The following is a 24,688-nucleotide window of genomic DNA, read 5'->3' as shown; positions in this document are numbered from 1 at the left end:
GAGGAAGGGACCGTCCATTGCGCACCCTCTCCTCAAGAGACCAGTCGAGGCACTTTCTGCACCCCGAGCTCTGCGCTGCAGCCTCCCCTCCCCTCGGCTCTGTGTGGTGCTGACGCTGCCACCGTCGGGGCAGCCAGAGCACAGCTCCCAGAGCGGGCCCTGGCCTTGCGCCGAGCGCTCGCTCCCTGGGCCTTCCTTTGCCCGCTCAGGCGGTGCTGTCCCTCCTGGCACCGCCCCCTGTGAGCCCCTGCCCGCGTCAGCGGAGCTGCCTGGTCCTGGGCGGGGTTCGAGGCTCCCTCCGTGGCTCTCGGCGCTCAGAACCGAGGAGGGTCCTGGAGGCGGGGTTTCTACTCGCTGCGGGGTTGAAGGCTCCTCTCTGGGGCTGCTCACCTCGGCAAAATCAATATATGTAAGGAGCGATATATTTGTGAATAAAGTGTTATTTAGTTCAGGATAATCCAAATTCGTTATAATTTCTTAACAAGCCTGTGAATGTACATATTCGACCTCTTTCAATAAATGTTTGCTTAGTTTAGTCAATACTGCAAAGATGATACAGGCTGTTCAATTTTAATTACTTTTTTGTATTCCTTCATTGGAGTATTTCCTTGTATCTGATGTTTCAGAGAATCAGAAGACAAAAGAATGGGGAATGAGCAGGCCAAAACCATGCACTGTTCATGTGTAAATATCGATATACTTGGGAGTTTCTGTACATCTGCTTACTGTCACAGCCTCTTTCTGTAAATATCTATTTTTTTCTTTTGTGATGCTGTTAAATATGCAGCACCAGAAGAAAGCATTCTTCACAGATCTCTGCATGTCAGAGGGACAAAGAGTCTGGTGGGTCCAAATGTGTTAGGGGATTGATGATGAGGGACAGTCAAACCCTTTTGCTCTAAAAGATCTTCAAATCAAATTCCTTCCATGTGTCATAATATAATTAGATAAAGGATGAGAAAGGTGGCATCATAACACTGACTAACAGGAAAGATACTATACAATGTTTAAGAGATTTTTTTCTTTTCAAGAGAAGATCAGACCAAATCTAAGCATCAGTTTTTGATGGTTCAGAATTTCATGCACTGACAGTAATTCTTGATAATGGAGAAGATGAGTATCATCACTAGATGAACTCTGAACAGCAGGCCTCCCACTGATGTTGCTAATAACTATAACCTTGCTGTGTGCTCATGTACTCTGGCTCAATGAAGTTCATTACAGATCAACACAAGACTAATTTTTTTAAAGTATTTGATAGAGCATGTACATTGCCTTCTTATATTGCTATCATTATTTCTGTCATTTGGAATTTCAGTATGGGAAAATTGTAAGAAAGCTTTTCTCCTAAGAAAGCCATGCATTAGAGGAGGTAGAGAAACTCCATGTTAATTGTATAAAAATAGAAGTAGCAGCAGAATTACACATTTGCAGCCACTCCACCTGTGTTTCTCTCTGTTGGATGCACTGAAGTCGAATTACTGAATCATTGAATCATTTAGGTTGGAAAAGATCTTTAAGATCATTAAGTCCAACTGTAAACCCAGCACTGCCAAGCCCACCACTAAATCATGTCCTGAAGTGCCACATCTACACATCTTTTCATTATCTCTAGGGATGGTGACTCAACCACTTCCCTGGGCAGCCTGTTCCAGTGCTTGACAAACTCCTTCGTGAAGAAATTTTTCCAAATATCCAATCTAAACCTCGCTCGGTGTACCTTGAGGCCATTTCCTCTTGTTCTATCACTTTTTACTTGGGAGAAGGGATGGACACTCTCTTCACTACAACCTCTCAGGTAGTTGTAGAGTGTGGTAAAGTCTCATTTCCACACAAACATAGATAATGGTATTAGCAGGCTTGTTGGCAGTGATACATAAAGAATAGAAATTTGGAAACCACACCTTACAGGAAGAAAATTAAGAAGTGAAAAATGTTTCATTTGATGCATTAGAAGTAGAAAGGTTTCACAATGGTCTGCTTTGTCCTAATGAGGCTGAACCTTATGCTGATTCAGATGAGGGTCTCAGTGATAAATGCCCTGAAATGCCCTGGAGGAGCCTGCGTGCCTCTTTGCATTGAATTTACTCAAGGGAAAGTTGAGAGAGTAAATTCACTAGATCAAATCTATTCTTCTAAGAAGTATCTCATACAAAACCAGTATCCAAGAGAGTGGCTTCTTTTACATGCCCTGAACAAAGACACCTCAACAACAAAATGCAAATCAGAAGAGAGTGAGAAAACCAACCTGAACAGTGTAAGTAAATCTATTATGAAGGAAAATTCAGTGAAACCAGGATTACCTATACTGGATTAAAACCCAGGGCAAGTTTTAAACATCATATAGGTGGTTATTTCCACAGGCTATTTTACTAAGGTTTCCCCTTCCCACTCTTCCACCACTTTCCATTTAACATTGCTTCCTCTGCTTTGTAGTTGCTATATTGCCTGCTGTCTGGTGGAAGCTCAGTGGACCTACTGCTGCTGCTTCCCCAACACAGCAGCAATCTTCCGTTCATTGTGTAATGTTTTCTTTCTGGTCCTATGTGCCTCTAGAAATTATTGTTCCTTTTCAATGCATAGTTTCTATTAAAGTATTTGATGCCTGTTGCTGGGCTTTTTGCAGAGGTATCAATGAGAGTGTGAAAAGAAGCACCACTTTTCTTCCTCTAAGTTTATGATGAAAAGAACAGTGAAATAAAATTTTATCCAAATAGTGTTACGAAACAAAAAGCACTGTGAGCATTCAATAATTTTACAGGTTTTAACATGCCTCTCTTCAAGCTCAAGGTGTTTTGTTTTGTTGCAAGCAATAATCTGTTAATCTGTGGGTATGTGCAAATTAATTGGAGTAATACACAGTAAATGTCTGTCATTTTTAGCCATACTACTTTTAGATTACTCACTAATGTAGCACTTCAGAATTTAGCCTGATAAGACAAATGACTCTTGAGAGTTTCACTGAATTGTCCAACAGAGAAAAAATACCTTCTGTTTCTTCAGCTAATGCCAAAGGTAAATTTGGTGCAGTGGAATTAATTTGGTGCTACATTAGAAACTGAATACAGGTTTGTGTACAGTTATTGTGCTGATCCTTACTGTAAACTTTAACAGAGAGTGTAGGAGTATGAAATGATTGCAAAGATCCTTATCTAAAAAGACCACCCTTAACTTGATGAGCCATTTTACTCTTGGACTTTGGGAGATTGCAGATGACTGTAGGTGAGCTATGTCTTGCTGGGGAGCTGTGCAGTGTCTGTGCAGGTTCCCTTGAATCATAAACAGAATTTATCACTGCTTCTGATCCAGGTGGTAGATTGTGGTTCAAGGAAGATGTGGAACTCACATAGTGGGGTTTCATTGCTTCCAGAGCAACAAAATCATTGAAAGACTGAAGGCTGGAGAAACTGAATTGGCAGTGCTGCCCAAAGAAGCCTTATAGTTCAGGCCCAGGGGGTCTACTACATACAAACTTGTCTTTGGGAACTGAACCTACTGTGGTTTCTGTCATATTACCTCCCCATCCTTTCTTGACACCAGCACATGGTTTATGATGTCTGGATGCTCACTTACTTTCTGGCCTGGTGGTATCTATGAAACAAATGGAACTTGGGGATTGATGTGGTTTTATATCATCTTTTTATTCTACGGGATCCTCTTGCCTTGCGTCATTAGGTTAGTTCCTGATGTAAGCAGATGCACGCCTTGAGGACAACAGTTCTCTAGTCTTATGCAGTCTGGGAATGCCTGAGAACAGTGTATTCATTAGCTGCTGGCTTGCTTCATCTCACTTTTATTCAGAGAGAAATGCGGGTGCAGAATGGACATAAAGCAAAGCCATTAATATAGAGCTTTTTTTTTTTCCTTCTATATCCAAAACCTCACTGTGTGCTGTACTATGCAATTACAGAATCACAGAAACACTGTTTTGAATGGATGTCTGGATATAGTAAGTTACTTCTCTGGTATTTCTCCAAATGATTCAGTGTCTGACTTAAAGATATCATAGATCAGTTAGCTTTTTTGCTGTGGACTTAGCTTCTTTGACTACTCCTGTTATATGCTGGTAATATGGAAAAGTATTCAGCCCTAGTGTATTTAAAGCCTAGTGTAAACATAGCATGACAAACTGGAAGGCTGACAAGGGTCCAGTAAATAACTAGGAAATAAAAGACATGGTGGAAAATCAAAAGATGTGTCAATCCTTCACAAGAGAGTTCATTATAGAGGAACTTAGGAGAGTTTCTGTGTTGCATTCTTCATAGAGGAGAAGCCTGAAGAGCTGTCTCAGAATGAAGTGTTAGCTGAAATGACTTAAAATAAATCAGGTTTTCAAATAGGATCAAATAGTGAGGGCCAGATGTTACTTACTCAAGGGTTCTAAAAGAACTCAAGTATGAAATTGCTGAGCTATTAACTGTGTTGTATTATGCACTTTAAAACTGACTTTAGAACTAAAATAATACATGACAGTTGGGAATCTTTTTTTTTTTTTTTTTAAAAAAAAAGACCTCAGGAAAGGGGAACAATTGACAAGTAATTCTGATTTTTCAGTAAGCCAGGTAGGTGAAAAAGCACATGGATAGGCAAGTGGCAAGTATGACAGAATGAAGAACAACTGACCCAGGGTTTTAGAGGTCATTGGATTAGCTGATGAGCATGTGGGAAAAAGTGATCCAGCTGCATGAGATACAGTATTCTTTGTATTAACTTAATGAAAGGCAAGAAACAAAAGTAGGAATAAATATTAAATGGAAGGGAGGTTTCTAGTGATGTCCCAGAAAGTTGCTGTCCCATTTAGTCATACATTTCATGTTAAGAGGGGCACGCAGTGAAGTAACAAAATTCCTAAAAACACAGTTATTTAAAATAGTCAAAACTAGGTTAGATGTGACAAGGAGGTCATGGTATTGGGTGACTGGGGGATCAAATGGTGGATGGCACACAAAGTCAAAATATATAAAATAATGCATGCACAGGGGAAAAAAAATCCAGTATGTACTTATGTACAAAAATGGCAAGTAGATTAGTTGTTACTCATCAGACAAAAGATCTTAAGAGTCATTGTGGGTAATGCCCTGGAAATATTTCTGCAGTGCTCAAGAGTGTTCAAAATGGCAATGAGCACACTAGGTTAAAAACAACTGAAGACTTTTACAATAAGACCATGGTGGGCATGAAGAAGAGAATAAAAACAGTCATTATTATTCCTTACTGAATAGTCGTATTTATTCACCTTGCTCAAATGTCAAATTGAACGGCTGTTTTCACTTTTGTTTTTTTCTCCAAATACAAGAAATCACAGAATCATAGAATCATAGAATAGTTAGGGTTGGAAAGGACCTTAAGATCACCTAGTTCCAACCCCCCTGCCATAAGCAGGGGCACCACACACTAAACTATGTCGCCCAAGGCTCTGTCCAACCTGGCCTTGAACACAGCCAGGATTTGAGCATTCACAACTTCCTTGGGCAACCCATTCCAGTGCCTCACCACCCTCACTGTGAAGAACTTCTTCCTTATATCTAACCTAAAGTTCCCCTGTTTAAGTTTAAACCCATTCCCCCTTGTCCTACCACTAGAGTCCCTAATGAAGAGTCCCTCCCCAGCATCCTTGTAGGCCCCCTTCAGACATTGGAAGGCTGCTATGAGGTCTCCACGCAGTCTTCTCTTCTCCAGGCTGAACAGCCCCAACTTTCTCAGCCTATCTTCATAAGTTAGTTATGCCCAGATAAATTATCTGGTGGAACTTAAAAAAAGATCAACAAATTAAAAATATTTCAGCACAACTCAACCATGGCATTCCTTGCTAGAACACCTTTTAGGTAACAACCCCTGTCAATTTATAGATTGAAGAATTTGTCTGGTAACTCCATAAAGAAAAATTCACCAAAGTATTTTAAAAATTATGAGTACTTCTGCAACAATAAAGAAAATGTGTCCGGTAACATTATCATGACTCTGAGACCCACTGGGCAAAGCAGCTTGCATTGAAGACAGTAAATTAGTTTAGCCTCCAAAACTGCATAGGAGCATGTGGGTCAGCAGGGAGCCAGGCAGTAGTGCCAGGCTCTGCCTTGCCTCCGGGTTTAGCAGAACAGGCAAGATTGTTCCAGTGCCTGGGCATATGCCCAAGCTGTTTAATTTAATAGGAAAAGGCCTGGGAAGCTTCTGCCTGCCAGAAGCTGGAAAGGGAGTTTCCTTCTGCTCACCCTGTCTGTCTCTTTGCTGGAGACAGGTTCCTGCACTGGCTGGCTCCTGGAGCTGAGTCCCCTTCAGTGCGTTCTCAGCACAGGGGGGACGTGGTTTGGATCAAAACTGAATTCTGCCCATATGCTTCTTAATTATTATTTTTTTTAAAAATAATGAACTATTGGGATTTCTACTTTCTAAAATAAATAAAGCAACATATTCTTTAAAGCAGTCAGGAAATTTATCTGAGAACCTTCAAGACAGTTGTGTCAGTGTCAGTTGATTGCATGGCATTTTTTAAAGCCAAGCTATTAATATATGGCATAACCTATTAATCAACATGTATCTGAATGCGTGTTGTGAACATACAAGAAATACAAACATTTTTATTAAAGGTTTACAAGGCAGATACAGAAGTTGTCTAGCAATATGCTACTTACTGTGAAGCACTAACAATGAACATTCAAGCCTTCTGGAAAAAAACAAGACATTTTATTTATTTTTGCTAATGCTCTGCTAATAAAATTTGCTTTCTCATATCCTTAGACTATTAAGGCTACAACAACATTACTACTACTAAAAATATTCACAGTCAGGTTGCTCAATTAATTACTGGACCATTGAAACTGAAAATATCTTTAATAATATTAGGCTGTCTGTTGGCAAATCATAGCATTTTGTCGATGAGCTTCATTCCATTCTAAGTACAGAAGAAAATAACACTTTCCATTTATTATGAAAATTCTGTGAAAGCTGATGAACTTTTGACTAGTCATGAAACTATGATTTTAATCAAGCATATTTCTGATCTATCAGTTAAGACTTTTCAAATATAATTCAGTCTTGTAAGGTGGTTGTACGTGAATATAGTAGACTACTCAGAACCCATCAGATTGCAATGACAATGTATGATGTTAATTCATTTGCATTTCTTGCATATTCTGTGTTCTTGTTATTTAATACTGCTGTGGAGTACAAAACAATATGTCTAATTCTTCCTAGTGCCTATCTTACACTGTTTAAAAATTAGATGCAGAACCTCTTATAATGATGATGACTCTGGTTTAAACGTTAATGGTGACTATGAGGAGATACTGCTAAACTTAATACAAAACTAAATATTAAATCCCTGTGACAGCACAGTGGAATTTTCAACAGAAAAAGTGTGTGTGTGGGAAATAAGGCACTTCTGCTATATTTAGTTTCATATTCTACTGATATACAAGGCTACATATTTAGCTGCAACGCAGTGATGAAACTCAAATATTACTTTTATTTACAACTTGCAAGGATTTAGCCTTCAATCTTTATTACACAGTCCATGGCAGAAATAAACAAATTCACATTAAAAGCATATTGTTACATAGATTTTCACTATGAAAATAAGAAACACATTTTGGCTGAAGAAATAAAAGACAAAAAAACCCTGTTCCATTGAGTTCTATTTTAGAATACACTTAAATTCATCAAAGTACATTTTCCCATGATCAACTACTGATGATTTATTTACAAAGCAAGTAACAAATAGTGGCTAGAAAATACTGTTTCACCACAAATTATCTAAATGGGTATTTCTATTTTTCATACTAGAAAGCAGCTAAGGTGGTATTTACTTCATTACAATGTTTCTTTCATAAATCTTAATGTGTTTTTGCAGCTAATAAAAATGGAGAAGCAGACTGTATTACATTAGTTAGAAAAGCAAAGAGATTATGGGTTTGGTTAAGAAAAAAATCAATGTCTAGCAAAAGGTAACTTAAAAAAACCCCAACAAACTCAAACCCCACAAAAGGTCTAATGCATTAACTGCTCTAAGCACTTCACATAGGGACATACAAATTCAGAATGTTCAGAATTTAGCATGTTAAGAATGTTGCTCACAAGGCAGCTGAAATTTCAGAAACTACTTGAAAGAGTAGTCATTAGCCTGTGGTAGCTCTGACAGGCCTATAGCTAGATTTCTATTCACATAGGAATTTCTTGAGTCTATGCTGTTTTGGGAGTCATTTGACAGTCAATAACAACATGGAATAATTTAATTTACTTATCTCTTTTAGAAGAAATGATAGCTCATTGTTTTCATTTTAAAGTTTTGGGGTTTTTTTATGTGAGAAGCAGAAGCAGAAGGTGAAGCTTGGAGTTCTGGTTTTTTGTTAAGTAAGCACAGAAAGAAGTATTTTTCCATTGAAATTGTGGAACATGCAATCCTTGTAAGAGCAGATCTCTTGAAATGCAAATGTATTATTCTAGATGATCTTGTGAGAGACTTCAGCACACAAATAACCTGCACAGAAAACATCTTTACAAATAAATATTAGGAGTAAATCGAGTACCCAACAATATTACAATTTCATTTCCCATTATTCCCCGTCATTAAAAGCTCACCTTCATTTTCCAAACTACAGTTGTCTAGCCTTTGGATTTTTGTTTCCAACCTGTTTAACACCTCTGTAACTCGCCAAGTGCACGTCAGATCGCTACAGGTACAGTAGCTTTGTTTTGGGCTAATGTATGTACTCCTGGTAAACATGACTTTTGAACACTGGAGCCTGCAAGCCCCCGTATCTCTTGGCTCTGCTTTCTTTTAAGTTTCCTGCTTCTGTTATGCGCAATGTAGAAGTGCTGCAGAAGCAATTTTTGACAGAGTGGAAAAGCAGGCACTTTCCTCTGGTATTTTTTTGAGAGCAAGTGTATCCTACACATTCCCATAGCATACGGCCCAGACACACTGTGGCACTGGTGTGCAATTGGTTTGAGAGCTATTGAGGCCGGAGACCCTGTCACGGCAGTGGAGTAGTTTCAGCTTCTTGAAGTTCCAACTGAAAGGAAAGAAATTGCAAATACAATGAACGTTTACTTGATTTCTTCCCACCCACAATTTGTGTGTGTGTTTACATGTGTGTTGTTTTGATTTTTCTTTAAGAGGAATTTACTTTTCATTTGCAGCTATTGTCCTGCCATATAAGGCTAAACAGGTAGCCCAGAGAATAAGGCAAGACTATGCCTTTTTCATGAAGCAACAAAGGCAGAGGAAATGATAATAGTAAAATTTCATGTCTGACCTTCAAAGTCAAAGAAACATCAGTAGAACTGAAATTTGAATTAAACTATATTTCATACCAAGCCAGTTGTTATCTTTTTAGAGGGGAACACTATAAATTTCATGAGTATGGAAAGATTTTGCTCCATTCCTGTATTCTTTTTGTAGTAATAGCAGGGGAGTTGTTAGTATTTTAGATCATCAGTATGTTGGCTAACTTTTGGGTCTGCAGTTAAAGTCTAGCTTAAATTCAGCAAACAAGCCCAACAACCTCTCAGCCCTGTTTGTCCACAGTATCCATGTTAAGTCCTATTTGCATACAGACACAGTAGCACTACAGATGTTTACATCAAGAAAACCTGCTTACTGCACAGCATGTCCTGAAAGTCTGCAACCCTTTTATATTGTCCAGCAAATACTGTCCTGCAGCATCAGAACCAGTTAAAAACAGGATGGAAGACACTGCAAATAAAGCATTCAGAGTACATAACTGAGTCAGGTGAGGCCTGATAGAGGAAAGAGAGGGAATGTGCTCCTGTAAAAGCAATGGGACATGGGTAAGGATTCTGGAGCAGGGAGAAGGAAAACGCATTTTCTAGCTGGATTGCTTTTCAAGCACGTTCAGGAGAGTGGAGACTGTTAGGACTTCTGATTTGGAGATACATTTCTCCAAGGCCACAACATAACTGAAATACTTGTTCAATTTAACATGCTATATTTAGGGATTTTCTTTATTGTGTATTGGGAATATTTCTCCTCAGCTCCTTTTGTCCTTTTGACCTGATCCTAAATGTGAATGTCCCTGTCTTTTGGAGAAGTCTAGATCCAGGAATGAATTTTGAAGTCCATATTCACCTGCCTTTAGGGATTAGATGAAAAGGCATTTCTTTTGTAATTTTTACCAATTTACTTTTTCACCAATTATTTTTACCAATTAACTTTTTCTAATTTGTTAAGAAAAAAAAAAAGAAGTGTTTTGTTCCTTGTTTATTCTAATTCACAGTTTAAGGAATGCCAAAACCACAGGCAACCTTAGAAGTCATCCAGTTATTTCTGGTCCTCATAGAATAGTTTATTCTTGTTTCCTTTCATGAAATGGTCTGATGAACACATTCTGTTTTCTCTGCTACCTAGAAGATTCAAAAAGGGCCCATGTAGCAAATCAGCTACAAAAGAAAGCTCAGTTTTAATGATCTGTTGAATTTAGACATGCTTTTCATAGATGTCAGTATCTTGCCAGAAATGGCCTTTATGAGAAATCAACTCTTTAGAATTATTATTGAAATACAGCATTATTGACAAAGGAGATAGGTATATTTTCTCAAAAATACACAGGCCAGTCTCTATTAATACAGGTAGATATGAATCTGCCAAGGTTTGGAGTGACAGAATCTGCCCAACTTTTGTAATGACTCTGCATAGGACTTCAAGAATTCCCTGTTTTTTGCAGTCTGTCATACAGCACTGGGAAAATTAAAATGTAAGAAAGTACTTTCTTCATTTATTTAATCAAAGTGAACGTAGCTTTCAATTTTTCCTTGTTTCAACTAGTTTAATATCATTTATTTCTACACATAGCTGCCAATGGAAGAAATAAGGGTAAAACTCTCACAACTGAGCACAAATACAATCGTAGAATAGTTGGAGTTTGAAGGGATGTTAAAGATCATCTAGTTCCAGCACCCTGAGCAACCTGTTCCAGAGCTACCAACATTCCAGAATACCAGGACTTCTGGTTAATGAACATATCTGAGGCCTCATTTTCAGCATGTAAGGAGGATTTGCAACTTCCATTATGGCATTTAGACACATTAGCGGTTAAGGAGAAAGTATCAGAAGCTAAAAATACAGAAAAATAGTAACATAGGATGACTAAATAGTCCTGGAAATGTGCCTATACATAATTTACTTAGTTACTTGGATACATTACGGTGAGGCTGCTATAAAAACTTAAATGGGTCACAGAGAAACTCACTCACTGGAACAAATTGAATTTCTCACATTTCTGTAATTATTAATAATCCATTTTCCTAAGTATTTAGGATTATTTTTTAATTAACAGACAGATATCAACAAAAAAAAAGAGGTATTTGGAAAACATATTTTTCAGGAGAAAAGAACTATCAATTTTAAATTTAAAAAAATATTCAAACTTTTTTTTTTTCTCAGAGAAATTAATACAGAATGTCTCTGTACATCCGAAGTAAAAGCTATTTCAGGATAGGTTTTTGCTAGACCTTGCTGGCAAGGTCTTTGTTATGAATCAGGTTAATGTCAATGACATCAAAAGAATCTCAGACATTTGCAAAAGCTAGTATTTGGTATTTTACTGCCATTCCCAACTAACATTGGGTCATACAGACAGCTCAAAGTAAGAAGTTGCTTTGCAAGCAATGTTTGCAGGATTCCATCACTCCTACTCTCGTTCTAATTTTTCAGGCAAATGCACTTATAAGATTACATATGGCCACCCGAAAGTTAAAGTGACCCATGCCTTTAAGCTCACTTTGGAACAAATGTAACCTATGCATTTTACTGCAAGAGTTAGTTGAGTGTAACACAGGATACATGCCCCTGCAGATGTGAAACATCTGTCTTACAGCTCTTCCAGTTTTTGTGTGCCTGATTAGCCATTGTCTTTCCTCCCTCAGAACTGTGTTACTCCACTGAGCACCTACAATTTCTATAAATGCTCATCCTATTGGTGTTAACCAATCAGATGCTGCTCTGGCAGGTGAAAGAATCGGCATTTCTGGAGGAGTTTGAACTTGTTCAGCTCTTCCACTTTTTGTATATGCGGAGAAAACGATACTCAAGCTCTTAATCTAAATCTTTTTGGTAATGTCAAAGAGCTATAGAGTAGGCCAAAGGCCAGTATCCTAACTTATAATAATACAAATATTTATGATGTTTTCTGTTCCTTCTTTTGCACTGATAGAAAACACAGGTATTCCTTTCACCAATGAATGCTTATTTTTAAGTGATGTAAGAGTGTGAGGCCTTAAGCTGTTGAGTGATTGAGTGCTTGCAGTTCTCATTAACTTTAGCAGGAGTCAAGAATTCTCACTTGGCAAAAAAGCAACTTGTAGAACATCTGTTTCTTCAAAAATGACGTGTAGTGTTCTGAGTACTATAAAGCACTGCAGTTAGAATTCACATCAAATGCTCTCCAAGGCCTTGTCTATACAAGAAAGAGCATGTCAGTGTACCAACATAGATATATTAGCTAGACTTTCTCATCATAAAGCACTTCAGTGTCTTCCCCTTAACTTCTTTTCATGTGAGCGTATCTCTTCTTAATTTTTTTCACCACTGTTCTCTGAATGGAAAAAAAAACCAAACCCAACCAACAAAGAACCCAACTATGAGATTAGCTTCCTCCTTAGTGCCACAATAATGCTCACTTCACTTGCTTGATCCATCCCTGCCTCAGCTGGCTCAGTCCCTTGTTGGTGTGGGTCTAAAGACCTTTGTGGGAAGGATCATCTTCTATTCTGTGTTTACCCAGTGCCCAGGGAAATAGACTTAATTTCACTCAGTCTCTGGACAGTACCACATTAATCTTTGCTAAGGGTAGAAGTTTAGAAGCCTAAAGTTCTCCTAAAAATAGTATAAAGTTATATAACTAAATGCAGAAAATGGGTACATATACACTTCACTGTAAAAAGTCAGAATTTTACTAGTTATATATACAATCCTGTTGTCAGACACATGAAGAAAATTGGCTCCACTGACAGTTACAAATACATTAACAGCTGAATCTGTCTAATAAATTTTCGCTACACCTAGTAACTGCTACATCTATATACATACATATGTCTATGTGCCTATGTCAAGTTTGGCAGTTCTGCTCCATCACCAAAGTGTGCGTAAATACTGAGCAGGCAGTAACTGATTTCACAGGACACATTTTGGCATGTATGAATTGGATGCTGGTGAATGACAGTACCAACTGCAGATGCTTAATAATGTTTCTCTCTTCAGCCTTCCCCTTTTCTGGAACAATTACTATTTTGTCTGTTTCAAGATGGTAATGTTCTGATTTGGGCTTTTAGGCAGCAGCTGAGTGGCAGGTATGCAACTGCTTTCATGGAAAGCCATTGACTTCTGCACCTTGAGGAGGCAGCCAGCTTGTGGCCGAAGTGGCAGCAGTGAAAAACTGGTGCAGGCAGGAGCAACCTAAGTGTATTGCTGAAAAGTGATACAGCAAGGAATGAACTAGGCTTTGTGCCTTTTGTTCTTCTTTTTAATGAATTGCAGGGAGAACTCAAAAAGTTTTCTAGTGCTTGTGATGTGCTTGAGTTGCTTTCATGAATGTTAAGATTGGCTTTCATGTTTTGCTTGATATTCAATGAGGGATAAGGACTGGAAATTCTTAGGACTAACCACCAGAACACGGATGTTGGACATGTAACAGAAGAACTTCTTTGTAAAAGCTAAGGAATAGCCTTAATAAAAACCCAGTATCTATTTCTCTTGTATCTGCTGTGCTGTAAAATCTCAAAGGCTTATACTTCTCAAGGGCTTTTTCTACATGGAAAAGGTATATTCTCAATATACCTTAAATGGCAAAATGGCATAATACTCCTCAACATGTGCGTATATATTTATATTTTTATATACAGCTCTATCTCAAAACCCACGTTAGCCAACACAGATAATTATCTGATCCAAGAACTGAATGTAGACAAGCCTTTGTCTACTTCTTGTATGTATTCCAAGACAAAGAAGGCCATGTAGGCCTTCTTTGTACATCGATCAAAAGTGTACAAGCACAGTTTCTTTTCTTTTCTATTCACTGCTGCAGTGGGAGAAGAAGAGATACCTATATTCTGTCCCACTCCTGTCTCCATCAGCAGACAAGGAGTCTGAGTAGAGACATTTGTGATCTCCAACTGGTTCTAAAGCAGTCATCTGTTGTAAACATCCTGCAAATGAAACACTGTTTTGTGTGCTTTGTATATGCATGCACACTGGACCTGGTCATGCAAGGTATTTTTGAAAGCCCTCAGCTTCTGAGCATCAACTAGAGGACAGAACAACTAGCATCATGCACGACTACGGTCCTGTGTATGCATACGCCAATTTCAACCATAACCCTGAAGGTGTTTAGACCTTCAAAGAGCTACAAATCAGTATTAACTGTAACTTCAGAATACATGTCATCTCCAGGCTGGAGGCCTGGATCCAGAGATGACATCTCCACTGCTAGTCATACCTGATGGTTAGTCCTGTCCACAGTGTTGGCAGTGGAAGCATGGTCACGAGTGTTTTGTCGGACTCGGGTGGAATTTTGCTGCTCAATGGTTGAGGAAGTGGGGATGCAGAACTCTCTGAAACACCTTTTGAAATTCTCATCTAGAAATGCATAAAGGACTGGATTAAGGCAGCTATTTGTATACCCTAGAGCAATACAGAAGTGCCAGGAAACAGTCTGGAACGTAGTCTCTGGGATGTTAACCAAGGCTTTAATGATGACGTAAATGTGGATGGGAGTCCAGCAGACAATAAACACCGCCACCACTACAAGAACCATCCTTGTGATTCTCCGCAGGTTCCTGTCCTTCTCTTTGGAGCCAGACAACATGCGAACACTCTTCAGGCGTAAAATCATCAGCCCATAGCATACGGTAATGATGAGGACTGGCATAATGAAGGCAAAGATGAACACACAGATTTTCAGGAGGTTCTCCCAGTACCATGCAGGGTGGGAGAATGTTAGTGTGCAGTCAATAGAGCCTGCAGAAAAGGGAAAACAGCAAAGAAGAACAAGTGGGTCAGTTTTTCATTTGCTTTTCTTTAAACTGTCTTTGTTATATATCATAGGCAAATATATGAAGATTTACTAAGTAAACAGATAAAATTAAACAATCCATAACCTGTCATTGGCACAAACATTGATAGGACACACCACTAGAAAAGATGTATGAAGTGTGACTTACAAAACCAAAAGTGAAGTAATATGCTCTTTCTGCATTTTATTGCTTGGAATTACATATATTTTGGACAAGAAAAAGAGTTGAATTGCCATAAATGCTTAAACTTTGACCCATCTTCACTTTCAGTATACAACCTGGTGAAAAGAAAGATGGTTTAACCACACATCTGTCCAGAGTTTGGGCATTTCAGGGCTTCATAATTGTGCAAAATGGAAGGTTTGGATTTATGGTGAAATGCTGTCACTTCTTCGAAGGTCTTTGAGTACCAGTGATCCAGAACGTGCTCCGTGCTTTGTATCACATCCTGCCAGACTACGTGCAACACATCTATGACTGCAAACTTCAGTGGAATATCCTGGGTAAAGCACAGGCTTCTGCACTGCAGGGCAGTGCATAACTGCCCCACAGCAGAAGGCAGGCAGGCAGATACTTTTCCAAACAGTACAGTGACTGTGTTGAGCAGGAAGACTTACACGGACCCCCAGAAACAGCTGGAGCTGCCTGCTGTAAAAGATCATGTGCAGTGCTGTGTCCAGTCAATTACAGACAGATGCAAAATTGTTGAAGGGGTCCACTGGTACTCGTACCTGCTCTATACAGGTTGGAGGTTGGAAGTTAATACAATGCCTCTACAATTAAGTGAAACAATGTAGAGAGCAGTTTAAACATCAAAATACTCAAGTTAGGAATGAAAGCCAGACTTACCATGCCTGTATTTAGTGGTTGCCATGAACATAACCGGCAGGCCAATGGCAGAAGAAAGGATCCAGTTGCAGACATTGACAATTTTGGCATTTCTGGGGGTACGGAAATCAAGGGCCTTAACTGGGTGGCAAACAGCTACATAGCGATCCACACTCATGGTGCAGAGTGTAAAGATACTGGTGAACATATTGTAGTAGTCTATGGATATAACAATCTTACAAAGGATGGTGCCAAATGGCCAAGTTCCCATCAAGTAATTCACGCTCTGGAATGGCAGGGTACTTGTTGCTAGGGCATCTGCCAATGCAAGATTGAAAATATAGATATTGGTGGCAGTCTTCATTTTTGTGTACCTAGAAAAAAAAAAAATCAGCAAGGCATGTAAATGACCATAGCTAACAATGTTAAACAAAACTGAGTCCAGTACACCATCTGTAAAGAACTTCTTTCAAGCAAACAAGAAGACAAGATGATATTAACCATGTCCATTGAATGTATCAAAGGAACTACCACTCTGGGCAGATCCTGCAGCCCTTTGCTTCAAAGTGGGAATGCTCGCTCTGCTCCAAAGTACCTACTTTGTCAAAAGGGTCTTCAGCCTCCACTGCATGCCCTTCTTCCTAGGTCCGTCCTTAGTTTCATCACATATTTGAAGAGCCCTTCACTGTTTCAGGTCTGTTGTGTCAGCTGAGCAGCACTTGAGATCCACTTTTTATGAGAATGATTTACTTTTGCAGTGTTACACTGTGGAACAGTGTAACTGTAACAGTGTACAGTAACTGTTCCACTCTACTGCACTGTTCCTGGTCATGCTGCCCTTCCATGCTGATTGCTGCCAGGGTTGCTGGGCACGGTGGCCTGGCTTTCAAGGTGTCATGTCACTTGCTCATTTGATAAAGCTTCTTTCTGTTTCCGCAAAGTAACCAGTACTGTGTTTGATCAAACATTTTAAAATTTGTAGAGAGATTTGTAAGAGGAACAGACCATTTGAAAAGATCTTTCAGGCAACATGCCAGGGAAGACAAAGTGTAAAATACAGTATTTAATATTTTGGCATTTTTTTCTGCCTGACTTTGAGCTTTTTTTCAGAACATGAGTCAGCTGCAAAAAAGAAACCCCAGTGATGGGGCTGTGCAGGCAACACACATTTGGAACTTTTTTGGTAGGGTGTGGAGAAATGCAGAATTCTTGCTGAATTCATCTAGATAACTTTTATGATATACATCTAAAGAAGTTTGTACTGCCTTGAGAAGTTATGATCTGATCATGCTACTTCAAAGCTTTAAATAAAACATATTCTAAAAGTACTTTAAACCCTTTTCTTACAGAAGCACTCCATTTATCCAACACTACTGTAACATTAACTGGGGAAGAGGTAGATGCTGCAAGCATCCGTGCGTCTCTGTGCTGGGAACTATTTAGAAAACATGTATTTGGATTGCAGTTTGGGAGAGGTACACAATAAGCTGCAGCTCTAAAAAACAGTTTGAAGGGAAGAAATACATTTTCTGGGCAATTTGCTAGAAAATCTTGCAGAGGACAATGAAAATAGCAATGTTTTTATATTGACTTTACCATTACCGAGAATGAAAATGTTGTCCTAAGCCCTCTTTTTGCCCTGTCCTGTTTATCAAAAACGATAGACCTCTACAGATCTGACAACAGATTCAGGACCAGCTAAAATTGTGTCCAGAGAGCTAGCCTGGAGGTTTGGTTGCATTATGAGCTGCTCAGGCAGCAACAGCAGCAGAGGGACAGTGGCTCTCATTTCTGCACAGAGAAGCAAAGGCAATAAGGATACTGTGCCCTTAACCTGGCTGCTGATCCCTACTCATCCCTCAGCTGATTGCCCTATCTTTATGGCTGGAGAAGAAAGCACCCTCAGGTATACTGTTCAGCATTGCTGCCATGACACGATTCTGGCACACTTCTGTCTGGAGAACATACCATCAGATGAAAATTATATTGGTTTTTTTGTCAGCAATTAAAGCCATCCTTATGATTTAAAGGGAATGCTTCATAGAGCGAAGGAACAAATTTATCAAGCAATATAGAAGTGACTCTCAGGTTAGCATGCCAGAGGATAGGGAGGGAAAAACTCTGAATAAATGGAATAAAGTTTCTTCACTGGGACTGGCATGGGCCTTATCCTGTTTAAATGATATACGTTTTTTGGTTTTGCGATCATGCTTTCATTGTCAGTCTAAGCTTAAAAGTTCTTGGACTTATTTTGTTAAATGGGCTCTACAGGCTATTAATGAAGGATTTTACTTGATGTACTCTGTAATCTTTATATTACTAATCATGCTGTTCTCACAAAGAGAGGAAGCAGAGCTTTTGTGGTGATAGTATTTACCTCCATAATTGCCTGATCAACAAAAGCCTACTGAAATTCACAATATTCTTTTCAGTGACTGCTACGGGATTTGGGTGTTTCTCTCTACTGAATATTTCAAGATTTTATAAAGGGCTTATTTCTGAATGGTACCTTTTGTTAAATATGTTTTTTTCCAAATAAGTAGATTATCAATGTCCTCAGGATTATTTTTTTGGTACAGACAAATAAATACAGAAGCAACTCATTAAAAGTAATTTTAACAGCATGAAAAGTAACAGTCCCTCAAAATGCAGCTCTTAAAATCTTCACTATTAGATGCTATTATATCTTTTGCTAAGGTATCCATCTACCTATTTGAACAAGAAGCACAAAAATTTCGATCATCCAGATACACGTGTATGTGATGAGATTTCTGTACTTCAGAGAAACTGGATTTTTTATGTAGTTAAAGCCACTAGAAACCTGTATGACATAAAATACCAAAAATATTGTGTTTATAAACACCCTTTTTAATAGATACTTTTCACACTTTCACTGAAGGCCACTAGAGAATCTAAAAATGAACAGATGTGTAAAAAAAGAGCCTTAAATGCAAACCTGTGAAAATCTGAATGATGGTATTTAGATTACATTGAAATTTCAGCATCTAAGCCACTAAGTATATTAAATTTTGCATGACAGTGAGCAAGGTTGCAACTGAAGGCAGAAGCTGGCTTTGGGCAACATTACTTTTATTCTTACAGCTCTAATAGATTAGAGAGACTATAATAGAGGATTACTAATACAGCAACTGAAAGAGCAGTATTGAGCTAAATATTCACCAAAAAAATACTGCTCTTTGATAAATATTCAAATTAATTACGCTTATAACACTGACACTAGTATGCACTTTCTAACTCCTTGATGCAGGTTTTGTATCATAAAATATCTATGTTTAGGAAGCATTTTTTTGTTGGTAGTAGTAGATGATGGGATTTACAACAGTAAGAATATACTTTATGTCTGTTTAGTTCTGTGGGGAAAACTCAGCCTTACCTTCATCTTCAACCTAGCAAAGCTCTAAAATAGACTTATGTTTGATAATCTGAGCTGTAGAAGCCCTCTCAACTGGGTTTGGCTTGGAATAAGATAAAGCAATACAGAAAAGTATGCAAATCCTATTCAGATAGTCACCAAGTTCCTAGCCTTCAAGGATAAATAGAAAGTCTTGAAATGACCTCTCCAACTGGCAGCCCGAGGGCCACTTCTAGTTTGCAAACTAAACAAAAGGTTGACCAAACTAACCTAGAGAGACACCCAGCTCCACTGCACGAAGTGTAACATCTTAAGCAGGAGCCACAAGCACCATCCTTTGTACCTCACAGCCATCTGACAAGAGAGATGTTAGGACACTTGTGCCTCTCTCTCTTTCTGCAAGACACATGCCACAGCTCTTTTTCTGGTCTGCAAACTCCGAAGGTTTAGTCATCGCCTTATTGCCTCCAAAAATTTTTGAAGAGAATTCAAACTTTGAAGACAATTTCTTTTCTTTAAAGCCTCCATGGCTCAGAAGTAAAGAACAAGTAACACAAAGAACATCTCTTTTCTCAAAAAAGAATTAAATTTTTAAGTTTGCATCACACTTTATCAAAAGCTAATAGACATAGTTGGTATACTGCCACCCGAGTCTTGTCCCTACTGCTTCTTGGACAAGCTCTTTATATCCTTGCGGATTGTTGAAATATATCCTCTTCTAGACCCTTCAGCCCTTTTGTACCAGATCAGTTTTATAGCATCCTTGTACCACTATGCTCGTGCAAAGAAGCCAGAGGTCCACATATAGCCCAATTAATATAGTAATACATACAATTACAAATTAATTTGAAAACTTCTCCTATCTGAATAACAAGCATGAGACGAAAAGCAGAAACAGTCTTTTGCGCATAGGAAATGGGTTGGCCAATGATAGATTGGTAATAAGTACTTTCAGCAACACAAAGGCATGCAAGCTTTTGTCCACAGAATGCTAATTTGGAGACAAAGACTGCTTCAACTGATCTGTGTTTAAGTTCAATGCAAAATGTATGAAAAACTGGCTAAATTACAGGAGATTAATTGCAGAACACAGTCATTCATGACAATGTTTGGCTGCTGAAGGAAACAACAGCCAGCAATTAGGTCTTGCATACAGACGACCTGATGTAACTCTTGTTGATGCTTGAGGTTAGCATTTCCAATTCATGTTCTCCTTGCATAAATGAATTGTTAAACAAATGAAGAATCATTATGTGCATACATTAGATTAGCTGAGGTCTCCTTGGGTGGGAGATATAAACATGTGAAGTATGCCTAGTTGAACCAATTTAAATGAACATTTATTTCCGTAGCTTTTCTGGTGCATCTTCATACACAACTCAGAAACAATTGGAAAGCGGGATTTTTTTGTGTGTGTGTGCTTTCCTGAGATATACTTTCAGTTTTTGTTGAGCCCTTAAAGCTTTGCAAAGGTCATGTCGTATCCAGGACAGCCTGGAAAAACCCTCAAAAAATTCTTCTGTTTGCCAACCCAATTAGTATGTTTGACACTGAAATGAAGTCTCAGCTAGGCCATATTCTGGAAAGTACCTTTGAGCTAAGGGGTCTCAAATGATGGACTTAGCTGATGGCCATTCTATTTTTTTGTTCTTTTTCTTTCTTTGCATGGTAGTGGGTTTCTATAGAATGGAAGACCCATACTGTATCTCAGCCACAGATAAGACTTGTGCTGTGGCAGACTGCTACCTATTAAAGTCTTGAAGACATATATATTCTGGATGAGTCTAAGTTACCTGTCTGGAAGCATATGATTTAATCAGCTTGAAGATTTAGTTTTGATTTTTCTATTCATCAGTAATTCAGAATGTTTATGCCTTAAGCCATTAAATTCAAGCTCTGGGTACAAGCAACATAAATTTTTGTACAACCCTTGCATGTTACTAGGCAGTCAGGCCGCCCGGATTGGAGGTTCCATACTGTGATTAACAATCTACTCACTCTTTCGGTTTGCTTTTTTCTGAAGAGGAAAAGAGCAAACAAATAAAAAAGCCCCCAACCTCCAACAGGTATAACATTATAGCAGAAAATGTTCCTACTTGGCTACAATGAAATTGTGAAATCTGCAGCACAGTCACTTATTTCCGGCACTGATCCTGAGTTTGGGGTAAAAGCTGAACTGGGGATGGGAAAAAGGTTTCACTGCCTTTAAGAAAGACAGAGGCAGTGACTGTTTCTTTCTGTTAAAGCCTTGCATCCTGACTCCCAGCATGGCACTACCTGGTCACCGCTGTGACCTGTGATGGTGGTTTAATTAGAGAGATGAAAAAACATATGAATATCAAGCATCACTTCAGGTGTCAAGGCACGACACAGTAAGATCTAAAATTTCAAGGCCTAATTATTTGACATATTTGGTCGAGAACACAGCAAGGCCTTCACATACAATATGCTGGAGCAGCCTTCCCCTCCCTTCCTCACACACTGGCAAGGGGATGTCCATTTTCTGAAGGAGTTTGAATGTATGTGCTGAATGTGGATCTGAACATAGGGCAGGTAACTACTGGACTGTCGTTGCTTCAGCTGCTGCCTCCTTTCTCCCTAATACTTTGTTCTCCCACTGCCAAGTTCCTTTTTCACTGTATTCTCCTCCATAGCACCAACAAAATCAAGTCAGAATTTCACCAAGGTTTACTTCCTTTGGGTTATTTTGCTAACATCTGTAACTTCCCAGCTTGTCTCTTCCTTGCATAAGGTCAGTGTCAAGGGATGTGCAGATCCACTAGCACTCGCTTACAGGACCCAGGCAGGTGAAGTAACCAGAGCAAACAACTTCTAATGGCTCAGGGCCATCTCTCCTGTACTCAGCACCAATTAGTGACTTCTCTCAGACCTCAGCTTTGGGAGACCTAAATGAAAGCCTTTCGGGCAGAGTCAACTTTCTTCAGACTGTGATGCCAGTCATTTTGGGAATGCTGTGGCACCAAGAGAGCTGAGAGAACATCTGACTCATTCTGTTTTCAATTAATTACAATACTGTGTTGGGCTTTGGGCTAAAACTCACTTGTTTTCTTTATGGCTCTTCCTGCTTCTCTGCTGCTGAAAGGCATCATATAGAGGTCCTCTTTCTGCTATTTAGTTTACATCAGTGAGTTTCGTCCCTCCCCAGAGAAAACAAAGCAAGCTTCTTTCTTCGTAAAAACAGTTATTCTGCAGAGGAAGGCTGGTCCTTTCCATTCATGTCTGACTGAGAGGATTGATGAGCAAGGATATTACTTCAGACAGAAAACACAAGTTCCACAGTAGTCGTTAACAGGTAACTATTTTGTTACTTCTCTCTTACTATTTTCATGCCTTTTTAAATTACATGCATATGCAAGATATCCTGGCAAAAATCTGTACAAAATAAAGCTGCTGTGATGCATTCTTTCTCTTTTTCAAGAAGGAGGTGCATGTGTGACACCAGCCAAGAAAAGGTTTTTATAGATACATTCCTATCAACTGCCACACAAAATTTTTTGATGTTGCAATGTCTTATAACTCCTATTACCCTAATTTCTTCTTTTTTTCCACAGTCATAAGAAGCTACATAATGATAAAAACCAAATGACAATAGCATGTATGATCCAATGCCCAAAAAGTCATCTGTTGGTACACTTCCTTCCCTTCCAGCCTAGGGATGGAAATGGGGGAAAAATTATCTGCTAATTATTCCAGGATGTAATCTGGCCTGTTAGTTAAACCACCTCTAGATGAGTCTTTGCCTGGTGCTGAGGCATATATGGGTCTCCAGCAAAGGTTGCTGCTTTCGCTATTACTGTGTAACACTTGTCTCTGAAATAAATCAATGGTGCTAAAAGGCTAACTCCAATATATTGCCATTATGCAGCAGTAGGCGCTTTTTGCTGAAGTTTTTGCTTTGCTAGGAAGACATGGAAATGAAAACTGTCATTGTCTTCAACTTAACCTTCTCCCCTCTGCCTCCAGGGAAGCATGATGGAGAGTAAAACCACTGACTATATCTATGGTAGCTGCAGTGACACTTTTCTAGGGGGGCAAGTTAACAGCTGTTTTTTCTAGGTTCCAGGTGCTGGTGCCCTCCTCCTGGTTTGTAGACTTATCACCTCAGGTGATGCCTGTACATGAAACATCCCCTGCTCAGCAGGGAAGCCGGCAGGGAAGCTTTTGATGACAGTTTTACTGCTAGCAGATGCGAGATCCTCTAAGGTATACTGGGGAATAGCAGTGGTAATACCACCTTGTCAGAGAATATCGGGGAGGTAGCATGGGGCTCAAGGCAAGGCCATAGACTGTACAAATCAAAGTAATACTAAGTATACAAGGCATGGTCTCTCATATGCAAGAGACTGGAAAGTTGTCAAGTGTGTGTGGAAAGGACCGACAGAGGTGAGACAAAGGGACTGAAGACAATAAATACAGAGGAAGACTTGCCTGTGATAGGGTTTTTAGGAATGACAGAAAGGAGGAGTTATGTCTTTTGAGAGGACCAAATCAAAAGTACCGGGAATTGTGGATGACAAGGATGAGATTGTGTCTGAAAACGGGGCTCTGAGGGAGATACTGAGACCTTCACCTAATGAGAAGGATCTGGATAGCTGGCTTCTTGAATGATTGTCCTAAAAAGGCAGCACATCCCAGGGCTGCAGGTTAGCACCACACAAGGGAAAAACAGAAGATACCCTAACTGCTGCTCCTTGTTCTCCCTTAAGAAAGAGATTTTTCTCAGCTGGGATTGTTCCATAGGACACAATGAGGAGGAGATGGTCTGTTTCACACAAACATTTTTGTTTTGAAGTTTTATTCCTGAGATACAAGATCTTACAGCTGATAATTGAACACTTCTCAGTAAGAAGGTGGAAAAAATATGCTATTTCATGTCTTTCACAGTTACTTGATTAGCTATAGACTGTCATCCCTACCTTTTTTCATCATGGAAATTCAAAGGAAAATATAAATAAAATTTAAAAGTGTTTAACATTAAATGGATGAATGAGAATGCTTCTTAACACAGATGGGCTAAGCTGCGAAACTCCTTGCTAGTGAACACTGTTAAAAGCCAACTTCCAAAAAAAAGAGCAGGGGCTTTGAAAGATAATGACAGCATCCCCACTTACAATACCAGAAACCCTAACTCCATGGCACAAACCAAAGAGGACTCAGATGGTTATAAAATAACATAATTTGAGATCACTCTAACCATAGTAATTCAGAAAATAGTTGCTTTCAGGTTTTAAAAAAATATAATGAGTAGATTTGTATTTTGAGAGAATCATCAAGGATTGAAAACTTGTTTTCACTAGGAATCATAATGAAAATAAGTATTTTTTTAATTTTTCCAACAGAATCTCTACAATATCCATCTTAGAACACCCAAGCTTAAAAATAACCAACTTCTTGAATTTTTAACAATGTTTCAAAATCCTGAAATTTTACTTAAGAGAA

General features: G+C 38.9%; 1 protein-coding gene across 1 annotated transcript; it reads right to left on the bottom strand.

The window, feature by feature from the left end:
- Positions 1-8,868: 8,868 nt before the first annotated feature.
- On the bottom strand, positions 8,869-16,246 carry OPRM1 (opioid receptor, mu 1). The gene is made up of 3 exons (XM_010014344.1): positions 15,877-16,246; positions 14,451-14,971; positions 8,869-9,011 (listed from the first exon to the last, which is right to left on the bottom strand). The coding sequence occupies exons 1-3, from the start codon at positions 16,217-16,219 to the stop codon at positions 8,973-8,975; spliced, it is 903 nt and encodes a 300-aa protein (XP_010012646.1). The 5' UTR covers positions 16,220-16,246; the 3' UTR covers positions 8,869-8,972.
- Positions 16,247-24,688: the final 8,442 nt, after the last annotated feature.

The sequence above is a fragment of the Nestor notabilis genome, unplaced genomic scaffold (genome assembly GCF_000696875.1).
Source record: "Nestor notabilis isolate BGI_N333 unplaced genomic scaffold, ASM69687v1 scaffold15865, whole genome shotgun sequence".
In the NCBI taxonomy this organism is placed as follows: Eukaryota; Metazoa; Chordata; class Aves; order Psittaciformes; family Psittacidae; genus Nestor; species Nestor notabilis.
This window is presented reverse-complemented; position numbering and strand designations above follow the sequence as displayed.